Source organism: Henckelia pumila, chromosome 3 (assembly GCF_033568475.1).
Source record: "Henckelia pumila isolate YLH828 chromosome 3, ASM3356847v2, whole genome shotgun sequence".
NCBI lineage: Eukaryota > Viridiplantae > Streptophyta > Magnoliopsida > Lamiales > Gesneriaceae > Henckelia > Henckelia pumila.
Window position 1 is genome coordinate 192,555,228 of NC_133122.1, and position 20,536 is coordinate 192,575,763.

Sequence of the window (20,536 nt, forward strand, 5' to 3'; positions counted from 1 at the left end):
ATGCAAAATATAACATGCTTTATAATACAAGAATGCATAAAAAATACAAATTTGTTACAATGTAGTCCCACCAATATTTTAATCAATGTCTTCGAAATCATTCAAAAAATCTGCAGCATTGAAACTAGTTGAACCAATTAAACGGTCACTATCTTCAACAAAATTTGTCTCTTTTCCTTTCCCCTTTTTTGATTCTTTATAGAGCTTACATAGGTGTTCAGGGGTTCGACAAATATGTGACCAATGTCCTGGAGTACCACATCTATAACAAACACTCTCAGATCTTTTTGAGTGATTTTCATTTTCACTCGTATTTTCATGCTGCCTTTTTGGTGGGTGATTCGTGACGTTCTTTTGAGATGAGTTATTGAAATAAATACCTCGATTATTTTCATATCCACGACCACGACCGCGATAATTTTTACGTCCACGTCCACGCCCATTTCCTCGACCTCGTCCACGACCAAAATCTGGTCTATGCCTTTGATTTTGGTTTTCATTTTTCATTACGACATTTGCTTCAGGAAATGTCGTTGATCCAGTGGGTCGGGATTGATGATTTCTTACTAACAATTCGTTGTTCTTTTCCGCCACAAGAAGACATGCGATTAGTTCGGAATATCTCAAAAATCCACGCACTCTATACTGTTGTTGTAGAGTTATATTCGATGCATGAAAATTGGAAAATATTTTCTCAAGAATTTCCATCTCTGTAACTTCAAGTCCACAGAATTTTAATTGCGAGACTATATACATCGCAGAATTATAATCATTGACTTTTTTAAAGTCTTGAAATCTCAACGTATTCCATTCATCACGGGCGGTCGGAAGTATCACTTCCCTTATATGCTCAAATCTTTCTTTCAGCCCTTTTCATAAAGTCATTGGGTCTTTTTCTGTGAGATACTCACATTTCAACCCTTCATCAAGATGTCGGCGCAAGAAAATCATAGTTTTTGCTTTATCTTGTGAGGTTGATATATTATTTTCTTTGATACTTTCACTTAGACCCAATGACTCAAGATGCATCTCAACATCAAGAGTCCATGGCATATAATTTTTTCCAGTGATATCGAGTGCAACGAATTTAAGCTTTGCCAAATTTGACATGGTGGTACTAGAAAAATAACAATGCATTTTATTAGTTAATTTTTATTAGTATGATAATACAAAATAATGGAAGGACGAAAATTACAAGTGCGTATATAAATAGATAAAAAATCTGTGGTGCAAAATCGCCGGTGAGTACAAAACTCGTGAGCATGATAATCATAGTCGTTATGAAAAATAGCCTTAGAAAGGTCAAAAACTCCATCTTCTTCTTTTTCGAAAAAAAAAACCGAGGATAAAATATTTTGAGAGAAAGAGTGAATTTGGTGTGATTGAAAATGAGTTTGAGTGAACATATTTATAGGGCAAACATTTAGCCGTTTGTTACCGTTTGTGACCGTTGAGGGTAAGAAAAAATGATTATGTGTTGAATAAAAATTTGTGATAATGATGCAATGCATATAATAATAATCATAATTAAATAATTATGTATATCATATCATATTATTATAAGGTCGGTGTCGTAGACAACCTTTTATATAATAACATGAGATTATACAAATATGACTAGTATATAAATACATAATAATATATATCATATCACGTTATTATAAGGTCAGTGCCATAGACAACCTTTTATATAATAACATGAAATTATATATTAATATAGTTAATATATATACATAATAAATATATATCATGTTATTGTTTAAAAATCTTAGAGGCTTTTATACTTGTCGTATCCCTTACCGGGATTGTGGGATGTCGTCTTAACATCCTCCCAGGATTTATAACAAGTTTTGAAAAAAAACTTATTTTTTTCATAACATGATATTATATATTAATATATACACAATAAAAATATATAAACAGTAAAATAAAAATTCTTATTTGTTGAATATTTTTGACTTCTTCTTGTATTTTGGAGCGTCGGAAAATATAGAGAACCTTCGAGCGATCGTGCTGATAACGTGTTGTGAAAAAGTAAAAATTTACGGTAAAAAGTAAATACTCCAAAACTCAAAATTTATCAAACTCTACACTTTATAATATTTTTCTCTCAACTCAATTGTAATTTTCATCACAAATGAAGACCTATTTATAGATCCACATTTGAGATTAGTCCAAAAATAAATACATCATCATCTACATCATCACACACTAATTTTCCACATTTTACAACTCAATATTCAACATTCAACATTCAATATTCAACATAATATTAATAATAATAATATTTTTCAACAATATCTATATATATGCATTTATATATATATATTGTGTGAGTCCTTAAATCCGAGTCCAACTCAGAAAAATTAATTAAACCCTTTTAATTAATTTTGCTCTCAAAATTTCTATAAGCCTTTATAAACCATTTATAAACCTTATCTATTGATCCAGTCAAATTTGTTTATCATAAATTCAACTCTTTGAATTTATTATCTCAATGGAAACAGGGAAATCAGTACTTGTGTAACCCTCAATGGTTCAGGGATACAACTAGCTGTGGGTCCAGGCTTACCCTTATTAGCCTCATTCTATGCATCAACTCCTTGATCATAAAATGTCAGAACTCATTTCTGATTTAACCCATCGAATCATGGTAAGAGCGTTAAGTAGCACCGCCCCATGATTTCCTAAGTATCACTGATAGTGCCTGCAAGAACCAATCGATTATGGTTAACGTACAGTACAGTCCCTTCATCTCATATATCCCGATCGAAACTGCAACCATTGGTTCATCGAGGGTTGCATGTGAATTTCGATAACGATGTGATGTCTTTGAGAATACATAGTGGCATCACATGTGTAACTTGGTAAACACTTTACTCTACTACACATCTTACACTCTGGCCTGAGATTTCATGCACTATTATCTCATTTTATCACATAGGATATCCACACTCATAGGTGAGCGGTGAATCTCCGACTACAATGCACTGGCTCCTACATGTGTCGCAACTGTACCCAACCTCGCCACCTGATTACCCTCATGGAATCGGTAAACGAGTCAAAGTAAAGTCCTAGCATGTAGAGCCTCAGTGTTGTTCCAGGTCGTAAGGACTAATGGTGTACAACCATAACCACGGACTTATCCACTCGATGAATGATAACCACTTGGGAAGTTCGAGGGAGGGTAGTTCAGTGAACTCATCGTATGAGCACCAATCTGTATGATTGAACATCTCTATGTCCATACCAATGCAACGTGGTACACATCATCATAGATTCTAGTCTCGAGCTCGAGCGATCCTTATCCTTATTTTGGACGGCCCAATCGACTAGGAACTTGATTTAGAATATACAGTAATTAATAATATGTGTTTCATGATTGTCATCATATGTACAACCTCATATCTTACTATAGTATATTCAAGGTCTTTATCTATGCAACTTGCATGGGTATACAGATAAAGAAAATATCAAATAAAAGATTAATTATATTAAAATAAAGATTGTTATTACTCTTGAGTTAATAAAATCCCTGACCAACATTTGGCTTGCAGAGCATCTACTCTAACAGGCTGTTGGATCGGGATGGCAATCATATGTGGCTTATATCAACCTTGGCTGCTATTATCTGATTGGAATCCCCCTCGGACTTTTAATCGGATGGGTTTTACACCAAGGAGTTATGGTACGTCGTCACATCGTCTTTTCTTGTTTTTTTTATAAAAAAATATATATTTGGTATACTGTTTGTTCGAGTATGAGATGATCAAAAAAATATAAATGTGTAATATGAGTGATAGCTAGTATTACTATTTTTATTGTTATTTTTTATGACACGAGAACGCGTGCGAAACGTAACATACCTATTGATTTTGAATATTTGAGTAGGGCATGTGGAACTGCGGTGCAAACGTTGATATTGGCCATTATTACCATGCGATGTGATTGGGAAAAGGAGGTGATTGAAGTTAATTTCATTTTACCATAATTAAATCTTGACTTCTTCTTTTGTCCCCTTGTTTTCCTTTTCTTACCCATTTTTTTTTATATATAAAAAATTTAAACTGATCATTTAATGATACTCAAGGGTCTTTGAATGCAGGCAGAGAAGGCCACGATGCATGTCCGAAAGTGGTCGGGAAATTAAAGAGATTAATGGACGATGCATGTCAAATCAAACAATTTGATTCTTGCGCACGATTTGTAATCTGGTTGGAATTAAGAAAAAATTGGTATATTTATGAAGTAAACTTTCCGGTTTATTTTTTGGATTGACAGATTAGCATTTGAACTCATTGTTATTAAATAGTATATTAAAATAAGTGTCATTAAAAATAAGAGCAAAATTTATTTTGATATACGAACCATTGATAAAATATCAAATTCATGACGTAATAAAAAATTTTTTTGTCTTGGGCTGAGCGATTCGATAAAAATAAATTAAATTAAATTAAATCTTTAAAAATTAAAATGCTTCATCCTATAATGACATTTTGCTCATTAAGTAACGCATACAATTCTGAAAAATAGACTAAATTTAAAAATTTATATTTTTAACATAAAAAATAAATTTTTTCACGAATCCTATTGAGTTGGTCGAGGTCCTTATAAAAACATTGATCTATTAGATCGTTTTATATTTTTATATGAGTTTTTCTGAATGATTTTTTATGGATATGCTGATTAAATTTTTAGTATTAATTTTTATATAATAATTAATAGTTTATTCAATAGAATATTTTTTTGAAAAATATATATATATACTTAATATGAAAATGACAGAAAACTTTGTCATGGACATTTAATAAATTTCATACGAACTCTTGACTCTTTCGTAAATGAGTCTGCTTTATATGTACGAGTGCACATCGAAGAATTTATATAATAATTTATCTTTCTAATATTTTTTCAAAAAGTAGATTAAAAAAATGCACTGGTTTCACATAGGCGACGACATTGGTAGCAAATAATAATTTGTTTAAAATCCTAGACAAAATATAAGTTATCAGAAATATCCTAATCTTTTCTAATTTGATTGTTCAAATATTCCTCATTGTTCAAATCTTCCTCAAACAAAATCTTTTGGTCTTTGTTTTATATTTGAGGAAAAAAAAACCATGTATTACTACTTCACGCACAAACTTTCAAATAATTATTACCCTTCCGTTCCATTAATACAGGCAAGTGCAAACTTTCAAAAACCATGTTATAAAATAATTTTTCCATTTACCCTTATTTAATAAAGGTTTTAATAGATTAAATAATTGTACGAATAGTTAATGATATTAATTTAATAGAGATAAAATGATAAAAAAAAAATAGGAGAGATAATATTCAATATGAAAACTAAATTAAATATTTGAGACAGATGTAAAAAAAAAAAATTAGTTTAAATGAGTGAGACTAATAGAGGAGTTTAAATTATATAAAATTTCTCATATGTTACTATTAATAAAAAAAGTAATTAAAAAACACAAAATATATATTTAAATCCATTATAAATAATAACTGGTATACATGATCCGCACAGGTTTTATATTCTACCCTCTTGCATCCATATATGATACATAATAAATAAATGGATTTGGATCTTGTGTTCTGGGCTAAGAATAATGTATAGTGCTGGACCCAGTATCCAAATCTTACATAAACTTAATTGTTTGATCTACCTTAAAATAAACAAAATATAATAAATTCAAAAAAACTCGAAATAAAAAATATGTAAAAAGTATATGTATGAAAATTACATGAAAACGATGTAGTGAATGGTTCTAATAGTGTTGACGTGGCAATTTGAAGATGAGAAATTTAATTATATGTGTGTGACGTGTTAGACTTGGATATTCATGAAAATGGACAGAGGGATATGTATGTGTTGACATATACTCGACAAAACGCTTTCGCAATAGCTTACGTACGTTCACATTCTTTGTTAATTTCTGACGGATATAAAATAACACGAATCTAGCTCACATGATTATCGAATATTGATTTAAAGATTTTTTATAAATGGTTCACTAACTTTTTTTTTTCGACAATAAGAACGAGAACAAATTTTTGGATCTAACTTCCTCTTAGTTCTTTTGAATGAATAATATATGATATACAATTAATTGGGATTAGGGAGGTTATCACACTTCCTCCAATAATTACTCGTGAGAAATAGAAGAAAATTTGCAAGAAAAACATACAAATATTGATAATATACTTCATTTTTGTGATATGGATTTCTGGTCTGACTCGACTTCTGAAAAATTTTACCTTTAATTTCAAAATTATTTTTTTTAATTTTTCCTTTTATTTCAAAAATATTTTTTTTATTGTAAATATAGAATGAATCCATCATCTTATAAATACATACATATCGAAGAATAAAAATTTAGCCTAGCTAGAAAGGAAGTCATGAATTTAATAGATTATATATAGTCCGATGTGATGATGTTTTATCATGCTGGATTTGGATATATATAACTACTAGGCATATTTAGGTGAACGATAATTATTGGATCTATCGTTAATCGGCGGAACCAAAGTTTAAGATTTGCGTGGGATAAATTTAATGGTAGTTGGAAATTAGTATTAGAAAAACTTCAATTTTGGTCATGTATGTTTGTCACTTTACGATTTTAGTCATCTATGTTTTCATATTTCAGTTTTAGTCTTACATGTTCTGATTTTTGGCAATTTCGGTCATTTTTATTCGAAAATGTTTACGTGGCACTGTACACGTCAGCTCCACATCAACATTGCATTACTGTCACATCAGCGTCACATCGAAAAAATGACTAATATTGCAAAAAAAAGAAAGATATAGTGGACTAAAACTGAAATATAAAAATATAAAGGACCAAAATCGCAAAATAACAAATTTTAGGACAAAAAAAAACAATTTTCCCTTATTATTATTTTTTTCTCGTACGATTACGAATATACTCATTTGATAATATAACCAATACCCTACACCAACTTATAATGAGTAATGCATGGGTTAGTTTTAAAGATGCCAAATCAAAAGTTATTAACCAGTATAACTAATTAATCAATTACAAAATATACCCGTATGTCTACTGAAATGTTAAATTTATCGTTTTCCTTACAATTATTATCAGGGAGTGTTTCCAATTACTAAAAAAACATGATTGTTAGATTTTGGCTTAAAAAAATCATATTTGTGTGTTTTTTAAACCCAAATTATGTGTTAACTTATGTTTAACTTAATTGAAATCCAAAAGCTAGTCATATGATGATTATGATTCTCCAAAAATGATTCTAATAAAAAGATCAACGTTAAAATCACTTTAATCACTTATTTATCAAACACTGCCCAACTTTGATTTTTAAATTTTCACATTTGTTTCCAAACGCTACCAACTTTTGATTTTCTTAAATTTTTCATAATCTATAAATTCAGTCACTTATACAAAAGCATAATATTTTACAAACACTACCTTAATCAAACGAACAATTGCTCACACACACACTGTGATCATACACATGATACACGTACATACCTTATATCATTATTTGATCATTCAAGTTTCAACAAGTTGCTAACACATATTCAACATACAAGATTTAGAAAGAATCTCAACGCATTGAAATACCCTGATTTTCCCCCCTCATTGTAAGATAATGGATTCGATTAATGTTAAATTGTCAAACCAAATTCGGGCATTAATTATATATTATATATGTGCAATTTAGAAATAAATAAATTGACCCTAAAAAAAAAGAAATAAATAAATTGGGGAAAAATAACAATATTATTGTATTAATTCCACATATACAATTATAAAATCGTGAAGCATGTGCAAGAATGTGAAAAACTAAAAAATTTGGGTTTTGAAGCGTGGAATATTAGTTAGTGATGCTTTCTCGAGCGAGTCAGTCACGTAGAGTTTTGATTAGCATGGTTCGAAAAATATTATTTTAACTCAATGATTAATCCAATACGAATCGTATTCAAAGTCCAGTACTAGTCCACATGAGGAGTTGTGGAAATATTTAATTAGACGGGACTCGATACAGTTGGCTGTCTCGACTTTCCTCGGAATGACGTTAATCAGTTTCACTAAATAATGCGGTCCCCTATTTTTCGCGTCGTCCCTTTGTCTCAACAAAAAAAATGTAAATAATAAAATTATAAATATATCAAATACAAAATAAAATTTAAAAAAATAAACGTTGGGTGCAAGTCAACGTTGGGCGCAAGGAACTCATGAGTCCATTACGTCCGCTTTATTTCATTATATTATCTTTCAAATTTAAGGAGAGAAAACCATTTTTATCCAATAATTAGGCTCATTTTCGGTCGGGCCATTAAGTATTCAAGTTTGGTTTGGTGTAATAATTTTCTTTTCCTTTAATTTGCTTGAGTACTAATTTTATCGTATATTTTATCTCAAATTTTAGGGGAAAAATGTATGAAACTTGGGCTAAATCAAATTTAACTATTGAATTTAATAAATTTGGTGAATCTTAAATAAAATTTTAATTTTATCCTCATCTATACAATATTAATGATATCAAAGCGTATAGATGAACTAAATTACTAAATTTCTTTTATCTTAATTAACATAAAATTTTGAACATTTATTCATTATGTTAGTCTTGAAAATAACATGAAAATTAACCATCATAATTTTTATTTATATATTTCAAAAAAATTTATGTATATGTGCATCGCATGCGAACAAATGGCGTTGGTCTTGATTATTATTTTGATGCGTATATGATACCTTTTTTCAATATTTTAAATCTTTAAAATATTGAGTACGAAATAAAATGAAGTTTGAGGGATATATATATATATATATATATATATATATATATATATATATATATATATATATATATATATATATATATATATATATATCCCTCAACATATATATATATATATATATATATATATATTATCATATTGATTATATATATATATATATATATATATATTGAAAAAATCTATTCAATTGTCTTTATTTATTAAAAATATTTACTTAATTTTCTTACGTAGAAATAACTTAATAAATAATTTTTTGTTAATTTTCTATAATTGGTAACCAAATAAAGTGATTAATCAATATTATATAAATTATTTAATATATATACTTGAAATCCATATTACAAATTCACAACATATTTAATAAACAAAAATTTTATAAAAATAAAATATTATGGTTCTACCTAAGCTAGTATACTATAATATTCTTACTTTGATTATTAAAATATCATGTGATACAAATTGTTGTAAAAACGTTTAGAATTTTATAATACGTACAAATTCATTTGAATCTGGATATTTGTGCAGTTTTTATAAATATTTAAAAGATCGATCTTCATTTAAAATATTTAATTTTTTTTAAAAAAATAAACAATTAAAGTTAAACTAAAATCAATGAGTTCTAAAACAAATTTTCTTCCGGAACCATGTCGCAGGTACCATGACGTTTGCCAACTGCTGGAAAAATTGTCTTCTCTCCTATGTAATTACATCAATCAAATAACCAATAATAATATATATAAACACAATAATAAATTCGGTAACAACAAAATAGGACATAATAAATCGAAAAAAATGAAAACGAGGAGCATTAATTTCTAGCCACATGCTGTTTCATATAAATGCCTTCAATTTCCAGTACTGCTATAAAAACGAATGCTCTAGTAATCACCATTTCCCAAACCCCTCCATTGTTACTCACTCGCCCTTTAATTTCTTTGATTCTTTCCCCTCGAACCCAAAAACAGAATCGGGAAAATATGGCGAGTAGAATAATCGAAAACGAAGAATCCACTCATGAACCTCTGTTAGATTCCTCATCTTCAGTCAAGTTCATAGAAGAGGATGATGAGCAAGATCAGACCATTTTTCGAAAGATTTGGATCGAATCCAAGAAGCTATGGAGAGTCGTAGGTCCTGCGATATTCAGTCGACTCGCCTCGTATTCTACGTTTGTTATCACGCAAGCTTTCGCCGGCCATCTCGGTGATCTTGAGCTGGCTGCCATGTCCATTGCTAGTAATGTCATTCTTGGATTCGATTTCGGCCTCATGGTGATCATCAAATTTTTATTTTTAATCCGTCCAAATTGAGGTAGCTCAGCTTTTTCGTTAACAAAAATTTAAAATTTTGCTGAGACGTGCTTCCTAAAAGCTCTCCCAAACGCTCCCAAACGCTACCTAAATCTTGTTACTTGGGATATATATATGATTTACGTATGTGTGTTAAATTAAAATCTTTTTTGTTTCAGCTTGGGATGGCGAGTGCACTGGAAACCCTTTGCGGGCAAGCGTACGGGGCCAAGAAATACTACATGCTGGGAGTTTATCTCCAAAGATCTTGGATAGTTCTCTTCTTATGCTGCGTGGCGATGCTCCCGTTGTTCTTCTTCGCGACGCCGCTTCTGAAACTGCTGGGGCAGCCGGCGGACGTGGCGGAGCTGTCGGGGGTGGTGGTTCTCTGTTTCATCCCTCTTCACTTCAGCTTCGCTTTCCAGTTCCCGCTGCAGAGGTTCCTGCAGAGTCAGCTCAAGAACAGCGTCACTGCTTGGGTGAATCTGATAGCTTTGCTAGTCCACATACTTTTTAGCTGGTTGATTGTTTACAGGCTGAAGTTTGGGGTGGTGGGCACTGCTCTCACGCTGAATCTGTCGTGGTGGATCATCGTGTTGGGATTGTTTTCCTACACCGTCTGCGGCGGCTGCCCGCTTACCTGGACCGGCTTCTCCACCGAGGCCTTGTCGGGCCTGTGGGACTTTCTTAAATTGTCAGCATCTTCTGGTGTCATGCTTTGGTACGTAAGCTCTTGTACTCTCAAATAAGTTTAACATTCAATCATAAGTTGGCGAAATATATGTAGTTGTTATGGTTCTATCGTTATAAAAATTAATAATAAATAAGATATATTATAGGATTATTTGTGAATCTAACATTGATTCATTTTCCGTTGAACAGTTTGGAGAATTGGTACTACAGAATACTAATATTGATGACAGGGAACCTGGAGAATGCCAAAATTGCAGTAGATGCTTTGTCTGTCTGGTGAGAAAATGTCAAAATTACTTTTCTTTAGTTCAACATCATATGTGCCTTTTTTTCGCTAAATAAAATAATTGAGAGATATCTGTATGAAACTCTACTAATCAATTTTTTTGTTTAGGACAGAAGTACTAAAAGTGATTAATTTATCATTAGGGGTTTGCCAAGCAATATTTAATTGTTTCTGGTCTATATCCTTTTATCTATTGGGAAAATTTTGTTTTTGTTTTTCCAAGTGTACGTACGTGTTTGTCCTATTTTTAATAATTTTAGTCATTTTTTAATTGGAACATTAATGATTTAAAACTCTACATGGGAGCATGCATTACGTCTGATCAACTAAGACTGAAAACATAGAATATCAATTTAAAAAAAAAAAACAAAAAACAAATATGTAGAGAGATGGCAATTTGTCTTTCGTCTGTTCAACAAATTAAATTTATCCTGTGCTTAGGGTGACGTTCTTCTTGACAAAACATGAACACATAACTTTGATGCGAAATTGTATTGCATAACATGCATGTTTCGTGGACGACTTTTATTGTTGTATATATATACAATACTTTGGAGTTTTATATATGTTCGTGGATTTGTGTTGTGTCTGCTGCCTTTTACCCCACTGTGTAATGAAACATGTACATCACATAAAGAATCAATTTAAAAGGAATTAACTTTATATATGTATAAAAATATATGGTTCCCCTTGGTCTGCTTCCTCTGTCACTTTCTTGTATGCCAATATATTATCGTGAGGTGGATGGAGAGAATATAGGGGACTATAATTAATTAAATGCTTGTATGGTTATTAGAGAATTAACATTAATTTTTATTTAGTGACTAAAAATTGGATTTTATCATTAATTTTTTTATGGATAGCATGAACATCAACGGATGGGAGCTAATGATCCCTCTTGCATTTTTTGCTGGCACCGGGTACGCCCTCTCCTTCCTATATTTATATATAGAAAATGTTTCAACTGTCTCATTCAATGTCAAATAAATACAAATTTCATCTCTCTGTCTCGTCTGTACAATTCCATTGCCTTTTCATTTTATTTATTTATGATTTATTTATTTTTTTACGTCATCACTTGTTCAGTATGATATCATATGTTGAGACAAAATTCTAGTCGATTTGGTACAAGACAACCTTTTGTGTACATACATAGCGCGGGGTTAAAAGTCTTAATCAATCTAACCATAAATTTTGATCAAAATGAATATATGATCCAATTAAACACAGAGTACGGGTGGCGAATGAACTCGGAGCTGGGAACGGGAAGGGAGCGAGATTCGCGACGATAGTATCGGTGACGCAGTCGTTGATGATCGGCCTAGTATTTTGGGTGCTGATAATGTTTTTCCACAATGAGCTTGCCCTGATATTCACCACAAGCCAACCAGTGCTCCAAGCTGTTAGCAAGCTCTCAATTCTCTTGGCATTCACCATTCTCCTCAACAGTGTTCAGCCTATTCTTTCAGGTATCTTTTTATTTTATTTTATTAATTTACAATTCAACCCTCTAGTTAAACTTTTTAATCACTTGAACAATTTTTTTTTTATTTAGCTTTTTTTTTTGGGCCATATTTAAACATTTGGATTGATTTGTATTTGGTAAGGGGTGGCTGTTGGATCGGGATGGCAATCATATGTGGCTTATATCAACCTTGGCTCCTACTATTTGCTCGGAATCCCTCTTGGAGTTTTAATGGGATGGGTTTTCCATCAAGGAGTTATGGTATGTACCATTTTTTTTTAAAAAATCATGACTTATAGTCGGAAATTTAATCGCGAAATATACACTTGATGATTATAATAAGAAAGTATTTGTAACATTGACGCTTATATATAAATTATATATGTGATGTTGATGACTTGTAGTTCATCTGACATCAAAGTCTCAAGTTTATGATGACTCTAAACACTGTAAAGGTTTTGGAGATTATTGAAATGGTGTGACATATTTTTTAATTTTTATACATTTTGCGTAGGGTATATGGGCTGGGATGATTTTTGGTGGAACCGCAGTGCAAACATTGATATTGGCCATTATTACCGTGCGATGTGATTGGGAAAAAGAGGTAAGAAGAAAAAACTAACTTAAATCTGAAATTTGTAATCATTAATTATTATTGAATCTATCTTTTTGTTTTTGTTTTTTCGTTTTTGTTTTTTTGAAACATTTTGTTTTTCTATTCGCATTACTAAGCGATGCTCTCTTTCATAATGCAGGCAGAGAAAGCTACTATGCATGTCCAAAAGTGGTCAGACAATAAGAGATACGTCGCATGATCAAATTATCAAATAAATTGGTGATACCAAAATTATAGGATGATTATAATTTTTCTTGCATGCAAGTTGCAATGATTTTGTAATTTTGGTTGGAATCGTCGGTGATATATGATCGATCATAATGTAACCAAAAATGTGATTAATATCACTCGCATTTCGAAGTTCCAAATGATTTGCGAAATTTGGATTTCAAATGATAGGTATTTCCATAACAGCAACTCAAATGAATGTTTATATTTGTACATCAATCTTATTTTTATGTGCATAATGCGCGAGGGGTCGCGTGAAGCAGTGATAATAGAACACAACATGATGATTCTCCGCCCGTTACAGAGGTTATTCGTTGTTTTGCATTCTCCTTCCGCACGTTCATAGCCAAGACGGAGGCCAGCGACACAAAGTTGGCCAGTCAGACAACCCAGCCTGGGTATTTAGTTCGAATCACAGTGGCAAAGTGCCGAACGCAAATCCAAGCAACAATATAAACTTGGATATTTGCCTGAATGATGAACCATCTGTAGAAAAGAAGGCATTACATATGTAGTTCCGATCCTAACTGAAAATCGAGTGCAACACAGTCCATTAGTCATTAGATCGAGTTCACGGGACTTACCATTAGATGTTTTAAAATCTGTCAACGCACCAAAGAAAACGAGCTGCTCTGTCAATATATTGATGCAGAAAGTTTTGCAGTATAACTGTCAAATACATACCTATGATCATGATAGGATACATATAGCATTACCTTGTTGTAGTTGGATATAGTTGTTTAGAATGTTCCACTCAAAATCCCAGTGCTTCCTGTCATTCTTGAGCGTCCAGTACGCCCACCCAAATGAGGCAGCGTTATATATATCTAACTGGGCTCTTCCGAAATCTTGATAGTCTATTTGAGATCCGTTGTTCACAAACCATTCATTGACCCATTCCCCTGCAATCAATCAGTTCAAGAATCTCACGATTTAAGCTTTGGTCTTATACGATCACATGAAAAGGGAGAAATATTATTCAAGAAGTTTGAAAGTTAACATGGTAAAGAGACAAAATATTGGAAGAACCATACCTACCAATAAAAACTAGTGGTCCATTGGCATCATTCAGAGCTTGTATCTGCGCTTGTCTATTCTTATACAGAAACTGAATATTATCTAATGAACTCATATTGGCAAAAAAGGTGTCAAACAAATTGTAGTAATGCAAATCAATAACCGTATTTACTGTGCCTAAATTAGCTTGGTACAGTTCATATGGATCTGCGTTGCCAATTCTTTGGCAGAATATAACATAAGCTGTAGAGGTGTATTTTCGGACAGTTTGGTATCCTTCTTTGTAGAATGAAACTAGGATGTCCAAAGGAACTGTGGCTGCAGATGGCTCGTTCAATAGCTCAATCCCAAGTAATGCAGGATGTTTGGCATACCTACAAGAGAATCAGGTTGGACCTTAAGATTTAGGCCTAAGATTTTACAATGTCAACAAACAAGCACACATGTCATGGGTTCATTGTGATTTAACTTCACAAATCTGAAAATAGGACGACCATAATTGTATAAAACTAATTTGGACACCTTAACGCGACCCTGACACATTTACAAAGAAAAATAATCAGAACAAGCAAATCTTAAATATGCATGAAGCGTTGGATTGAAAACAAGCTAAAAGATGTTAATCATGTCTCAGCTGAAAAACGAAAAACATAGGCAGCTCTAATTTTTCAATATGAAATCAAAATGGATATGGGAATACAACAATTCAACAGCAACAGAATTGACCTTGAAGCAAGAAAATCAATCACTTCAAGTGTTTTGGAGATATAGTCTGGTTTAGCCCAGCCTGTAAACCCATCACGACTTGCACTATGTTCCATCCCATTCTGAGATCCTGGAGCAGCATGAAGATCAATTATGCACTTTATGCCAAATGTTCTGCACCCAGTATTGAGACAATGAAATATGATTGCCTTGGCAAAATAGGTCTAGCAATATACGCTAGATTTATGGTCTTTATATGTTCACATGACCTATTTGTAAAGTAATGTTTGTATAGATTTCAACAAATTGGTGGCACAGCAAAACGAAAACAACAGGCAAATTTTGCTAAGAATTTTGTGGTGTAACATTCACAACCAAAGACAAAAAGAGTCCAGCAACAGAATTCTGAAAAAGAAGGGAGAATGAATAAACCTACTGTGCCCATGAGAATGCATTGTCAAGCGCTTCCAGACTTCCCCCAATATAAGGAGGAGGGGGGCTGGGATCATAAGCTACCCACCAACCAACAGGTATCCTCACAGTATTTATACCATGCATATAGAGGAAATTGAAATCTTGTCTCGTGATAAAATTGTTTCTATGCTCCTGCAAATTGCAATAACAAATGAAGATATGATGCAACATAAGGTAATATGTCCAGAACATTGTATACATGTTTCAAGATAGCTAGAATGAGGAACCTACAAAAAATAATTGAGATGACATAGGAATCTGGCGTTTATAAAAAATTATAGCTCATGCTAATGGTGGAACATAATTTTTTTGAATCATACAACCACCAATCATCAAATTTTTCTGGTTGTGCTAATGGACATAGTTATGCTTCCCCGTAGGTGGCTTAGAACAGAATACTTACAAAAGCTGACACTCAACTCCAGGATCCATTTCTATAATTACTTTAACTATTTATGAATATTGAATGCATACCGAAATTACTCAAGCTACTTAGAATAACATTGGTGAAAAAAGCAAGGGTGTTTTTTCATCCTGCTTTCACCATATGAAGTTGTAAGTGACAAAGTTTCAAGAAACTCTTGTAATACCATTTCATGTGTGTGAGAGAAAAGGAGATTATTTGCCATGCAGCTTTAAAGAGCCGTCCAGCTTACAAAATAAAATCAACAAAATCGATACTGAATGTAAACATGTCACGTACATGGAAGATTTTAATGGATATAACCAATTGACTATCAATAGCAGTATAGCACTACAAATCGCAAAATGTCATGTCAAAATTATTTTCCTGAATCTCTCTGTTTACAGGATTTGTAACAATGTATCTTCTCCTTATTATCGCTCTCGTTCTTTCCATCTCACAGGCCTGAGGGAAGAATCAGTATACGCATCACGAAATCAAACACGTGACTACGGGGCTTGGCTTAAAAAACTGCAAACAAAATCAGATTACCTTGAGCACCTTTTCTGCAGCATCATGCCCATACCCATTGGCAAGTTGGTAATCTCCATGAATATTATTAGATACAATTATTAACTCAAATGTTGCAGCATTATCGTCCCAGCCGGGTGTCCCTGGATAGTCTGCTGTTAGCTGGTTGTCTTTGGAAGCCTAAACAGATAAAATATTCTATCATGCTTATTTTCTCCCTTCTAACATCATACATCTCATCAAGAACTATTTGAGCACTCAGTGACACTCAAATGCCAGATGAATTGAGTGCTGATTCGTTCACCTATATTAATCTGTATCAAAGAGCACAAGAAAGTAGTTGAACAGAGTACAGACGCGCCAAGCAAGTACAAAACTTGATAGTAAATTTCTTTTCAGATGAGAGCCTCAAACCAATGGTTTCGGAGTTTTAGTCCATCCAATTAGTGAAGATAAAACTGCCTTGAAACAAACAAGTTGCTACTTTTCAAACCTTTAGTTTTGCTAGGAGCAACAATATTGCGAGCTAGCAATTAATTATTCATAGTACTCTAAAATGTGGACAATATGAGGAACTTATTCACAGAAAACAATCCATCACAGTGACCCATCTAAATGCAGTCCAATAATATAGAGAGCGGATACATTTTAAAGATCTTGCTGGAACTTATGTGAGAGAAGGTGGCTATGCAAATCAAAGTGGCACCAGGTTTGAAAATGGTCTTTTAAAGAAATAAAATATCAGCTCCTTATCTGATGAAAGGGTTGTAACAGATGCTTTTGTGAATAAATATCTAACAAATTTTTTGTAAGCTACACTGTTCGAATTTCAATTAAAATAGGGCCATTTAAAAGAAATAAAATATCAACAAATTTATCTGATGAAACTGTTGTAACGGAGATCTCTTTTAGGAGCAATGAAACAAATTGATCAATGCAAGTAGCATAAACATTACCTTCATCTTCAAAGAGGTAGGGATAGACTTTGTGTTACCAAGGAATGAAAAAATCATTCAGAGAGCTAAAGAGGTGTTTTATCACTGTTTCCCAGTATAAAAGGCAACTCAAATGCAAGAATTTATGATAAATTTCCACGTCCTCGAGCCATGCAGTAGAAAACTATGGATATGTATATCATTCTATCCAACAGATTTTATCCAACCCCTGATCTAATTGACACAAAATAATCAGAACCTTGGCTATGATTGTGACGAACATAGTTATCTTAGAAAAACCAATAGCAGAAAATATCTCTAGCGACTGTGTTCTAAAAAGATAAGGGGTTAAATTGCATTTGCACTCCCAGGCTCCCAGAAAAAATCCATGACGGCGAAAAACCATCTATGATAAAAATGCCATGGAAATCTTGACTGACAGAATAAGTGAAATCGTACCTGTATGTAAGTACCCGTCTTGAGTTTAATGTGGACTCGATTGTCGTTATTTCTTTCAAGGTAAAATGTTTCTGTACCAGATGGCAATTTGGCCACTGCGTTTATGTTGTCCCCATCGCCACTGCAGGTTAAAAATTGTCCTTCAGAAGTGCGGAACTGAAATATTGACTCTGAAACTCTCCATAACTGCTGAGAAATAAATAAGTAATAATATAATTCTTGGAGATCAAGTAGTTTCAACAAGAGAAAATACCAGTTTTTCACATGCTAATGGCAAGTCATGGAAAACGAGTTTCTCTTTTCAAGAATTTGTGGACAAAGGTATCCATAAGAATGATCTTTGCTTATAGAAAACATCAACGAATACAAAGCCAAACTAAGAAGAGAACAATATTGTTTCAACTATTTGATGTCTATTTATGACACCAAAGAACGTATTCGTTGAAACTGAAAATAAGCAATTCGTCCACCCATAATCCAAATTAATAGCATTGAAATTCAAAAATCGTGACGAGAAATGCACCTGGATTAAGAATCAAGCTGTTTAATTCATCAACCTAGTCGGTGATATATATATTTTTTCACATCAAATGTCATTAACTAGTTAAATACTTAAAAAAGAAAAGGTTGGATTACCTAATATTAAAAGCTAGAACTACTCTCAGGACCCCATTTATCTGGATTTGATTTTCAAATATCTGACGTTTTTGATACATTACAGAGGAATTCCTGACATTCCGTAATAGTTGCTATCATAATGTTAGTTATAGGACTTCATAAAGCAACCAATTATAGATGAAAGATAAATTACATTTTGCTTAAAGCAATCTACATCAACCTCAAGACCTTTGGAACAAGAACATAAGCAATTCAATTATGTGTCTGACCCGAAATGTTTCCCAAGACTGAGGAGTATCCCTGTCTACGGTAACCTTTGCTCCGCCACCGTTCTCAGCAGAAACATATTTTTGCAATGTCACTGATTTTAATTGAATTTCTGTTCCATCCTGCACAATATATATGTACATAAATCAGACCAAAAACACACAGTTGACCGAATATTGAACTCTAATCACATTTGGAATGGGTTAATAAAATAGTGATGGATGGACCCAGATGGGAAATTAGGGTTACTGAATATAGTAAATAATATAAAATGATGCACTTTCATCCCCTATTGGCCTTCTTTTCCCCCATGGAAAGAAAAAATTTAAAGAAACCAACTCACAAGCATATCTCCATTGGGAATGTCATCAAAAAGCGAAGGCTTTATCCACCCCTCGATCACCAACCATCCACCCAAATTCACTCCTCTTACTCTTGAATTCCCAGGCAATCCCGCAGCTGAATCCAAGAATCCCAACACAAAAAAACAATCAATAACAAGAATTTCTAAGTCCGCGCATCTCCAAAATCCACCTAACAACAAGCAAATCAAAGAAACAAAAAGGAATCGCATAATGTCCCGACAAAATGCCAGTGCCAGAGCAAACCTGAGCATCCAATCGAAAAGATGAACAAACACAACACCAGTACCAAGAAAACGCATTTGCAAAAGAAAAGTTCCATAAGAAATTAGCTGCCCCGATGTTATTGATGCTGTAGAAACGCATTAAAAGCCATTCACAGACGGAAAATAAGCTCGAGGCAAATAGTCAAAAGAGGGGATTTTTGGTGATTCGTTACTTGTATGTATGCTGATTCCAAAATGAAGACATTACTGCATTCCAATTTCCATGTCGGAAGCATATTAATCAGCAAAGCGATCATGCATAATAAAAAAATAATAATATTTTTGAGGTGTTCGACTAGTTTAATAATGCTACTAGACTTCTCACGGATTTTGTAGATGCCAGCGTGTCCTAGATCTAAAGGGCCTAAATTTTTATATTAAAAAAAAATAAAAAAAAATTGATATTCAAAAAGTAACATCCACTGTTCCAATATCAAGTTATCGAAGTACATGGTCCGGAGTTCAATTTCACTGCTAACAATTTTTCGAACAAGTCCATTGCAATTTGCCTCAAACGTGATTAACTTTATTTGCAAGTTATTGCAATACTCCGGACAAAGTGTGTGCTAAAAGATCCGGTATGGCAGAAATTATAGTATTGTTTATACCTTGACATTTATTTACAAGCAGTGGTACGAGCCGCATATAGTCAACTCAATGAAATATTTATTTATTGCAAAGGGCAAGTGATGATTGTGTGTGCCTATCAAAATTCAACTTCCTGTTTTATGCAGTTACAAAGTTTTTTTAAAAAAATATGTATATTAAATTTAATGAAAAATATGTTTTTTTTATATTTATAATAATAATTTTTTATGTATTGAATCTAATTAGAGATTTATGTAACAAACAATTGATCTCATTAGAATTTTTTTTGTTATATTAGACGATTTCATTAATCTATATAAAAATCCACACAATTCATCTGAATTGACATGATTGACATGTCTATGCGTGATTAGAAGAAATTAGATTCTATTTATTTATTTTTTTTTTAAAAAAAATACATGAATAAATAAAATTTTTAATCTTTAAAAAAAACAAAGAAAAGAAAAAGAAATGAGATTCTTTTTCAAAAAAGTTAAAAGGTAAGATTCAACTTGCATTTTCCGGGCCAAAGTCCAGCACTACACC

General features: G+C 32.4%; 2 protein-coding genes across 7 annotated transcripts; one reads left to right on the forward strand and one right to left on the reverse strand.

Moving 5' to 3' along the window:
• Positions 1-9,604: 9,604 nt before the first annotated feature.
• LOC140887208 (protein DETOXIFICATION 27-like) lies at positions 9,605-13,483 on the forward strand. Its single transcript, XM_073294300.1, has 8 exons — positions 9,605-10,059; positions 10,257-10,798; positions 10,960-11,046; positions 11,920-11,976; positions 12,287-12,525; positions 12,664-12,782; positions 13,036-13,125; positions 13,277-13,483. The coding sequence occupies exons 1-8, from the start codon at positions 9,628-9,630 to the stop codon at positions 13,334-13,336; spliced, it is 1,626 nt and encodes a 541-aa protein (XP_073150401.1). The 5' UTR covers positions 9,605-9,627; the 3' UTR covers positions 13,337-13,483.
• A 238-nt stretch (positions 13,484-13,721) lies between these two features.
• LOC140887209 (probable glucan 1,3-beta-glucosidase A) lies at positions 13,722-19,689 on the reverse strand. 6 transcript variants are annotated; one of them, XM_073294303.1, is made up of 12 exons: positions 19,576-19,689; positions 19,383-19,488; positions 19,118-19,233; positions 18,777-18,896; positions 17,890-18,078; positions 16,517-16,675; positions 15,524-15,693; positions 15,109-15,261; positions 14,404-14,756; positions 14,082-14,267; positions 13,950-13,967; positions 13,734-13,851 (listed from the first exon to the last, which is right to left on the reverse strand). In XM_073294303.1, the coding sequence occupies exons 2-12, from the start codon at positions 19,456-19,458 to the stop codon at positions 13,778-13,780; spliced, it is 1,614 nt and encodes a 537-aa protein (XP_073150404.1). In that variant the 5' UTR covers positions 19,459-19,488; positions 19,576-19,689; the 3' UTR covers positions 13,734-13,777. The 6 variants fall into 6 exon arrangements, with proteins under 6 accessions (XP_073150406.1, XP_073150404.1, XP_073150407.1 ...); XM_073294305.1 differs by lacking the exon at positions 19,576-19,689 and having other exon boundaries at positions 13,722-13,851; positions 13,950-13,992; positions 19,383-19,568; XM_073294306.1 differs by lacking the exon at positions 19,383-19,488 and having other exon boundaries at positions 19,576-19,647.
• Positions 19,690-20,536: the final 847 nt, after the last annotated feature.

Excerpts from the sequence above, each read along its gene's own strand:
- LOC140887208 (XM_073294300.1), top strand. The coding sequence starts at position 9,628 with ATGCCTTCAATTTCCAGTACTGCTATAAAAACGAATGCTCTAGTAATC. Across the intron at positions 11,977-12,286 it reads GCATTTTTTGCTGGCACCGG|AGTACGGGTGGCGAATGAAC; the intron begins GTACGCCCTCTC and ends AATTAAACACAG. Across the intron at positions 13,126-13,276 it reads GATGTGATTGGGAAAAAGAG|GCAGAGAAAGCTACTATGCA; the intron begins GTAAGAAGAAAA and ends TTCATAATGCAG.
- LOC140887209 (XM_073294303.1), bottom strand. The coding sequence starts at position 19,458 with ATGGAACTTTTCTTTTGCAAATGCGTTTTCTTGGTACTGGTGTTGTGT. Across the intron at positions 18,079-18,776 it reads AGTCTTGGGAAACATTTCGG|CAGTTATGGAGAGTTTCAGA; the intron begins GTCAGACACATA and ends TTTATTTCTCAG. Across the intron at positions 14,757-15,108 it reads ATTGATTTTCTTGCTTCAAG|GTATGCCAAACATCCTGCAT; the intron begins GTCAATTCTGTT and ends ATTCTCTTGTAG.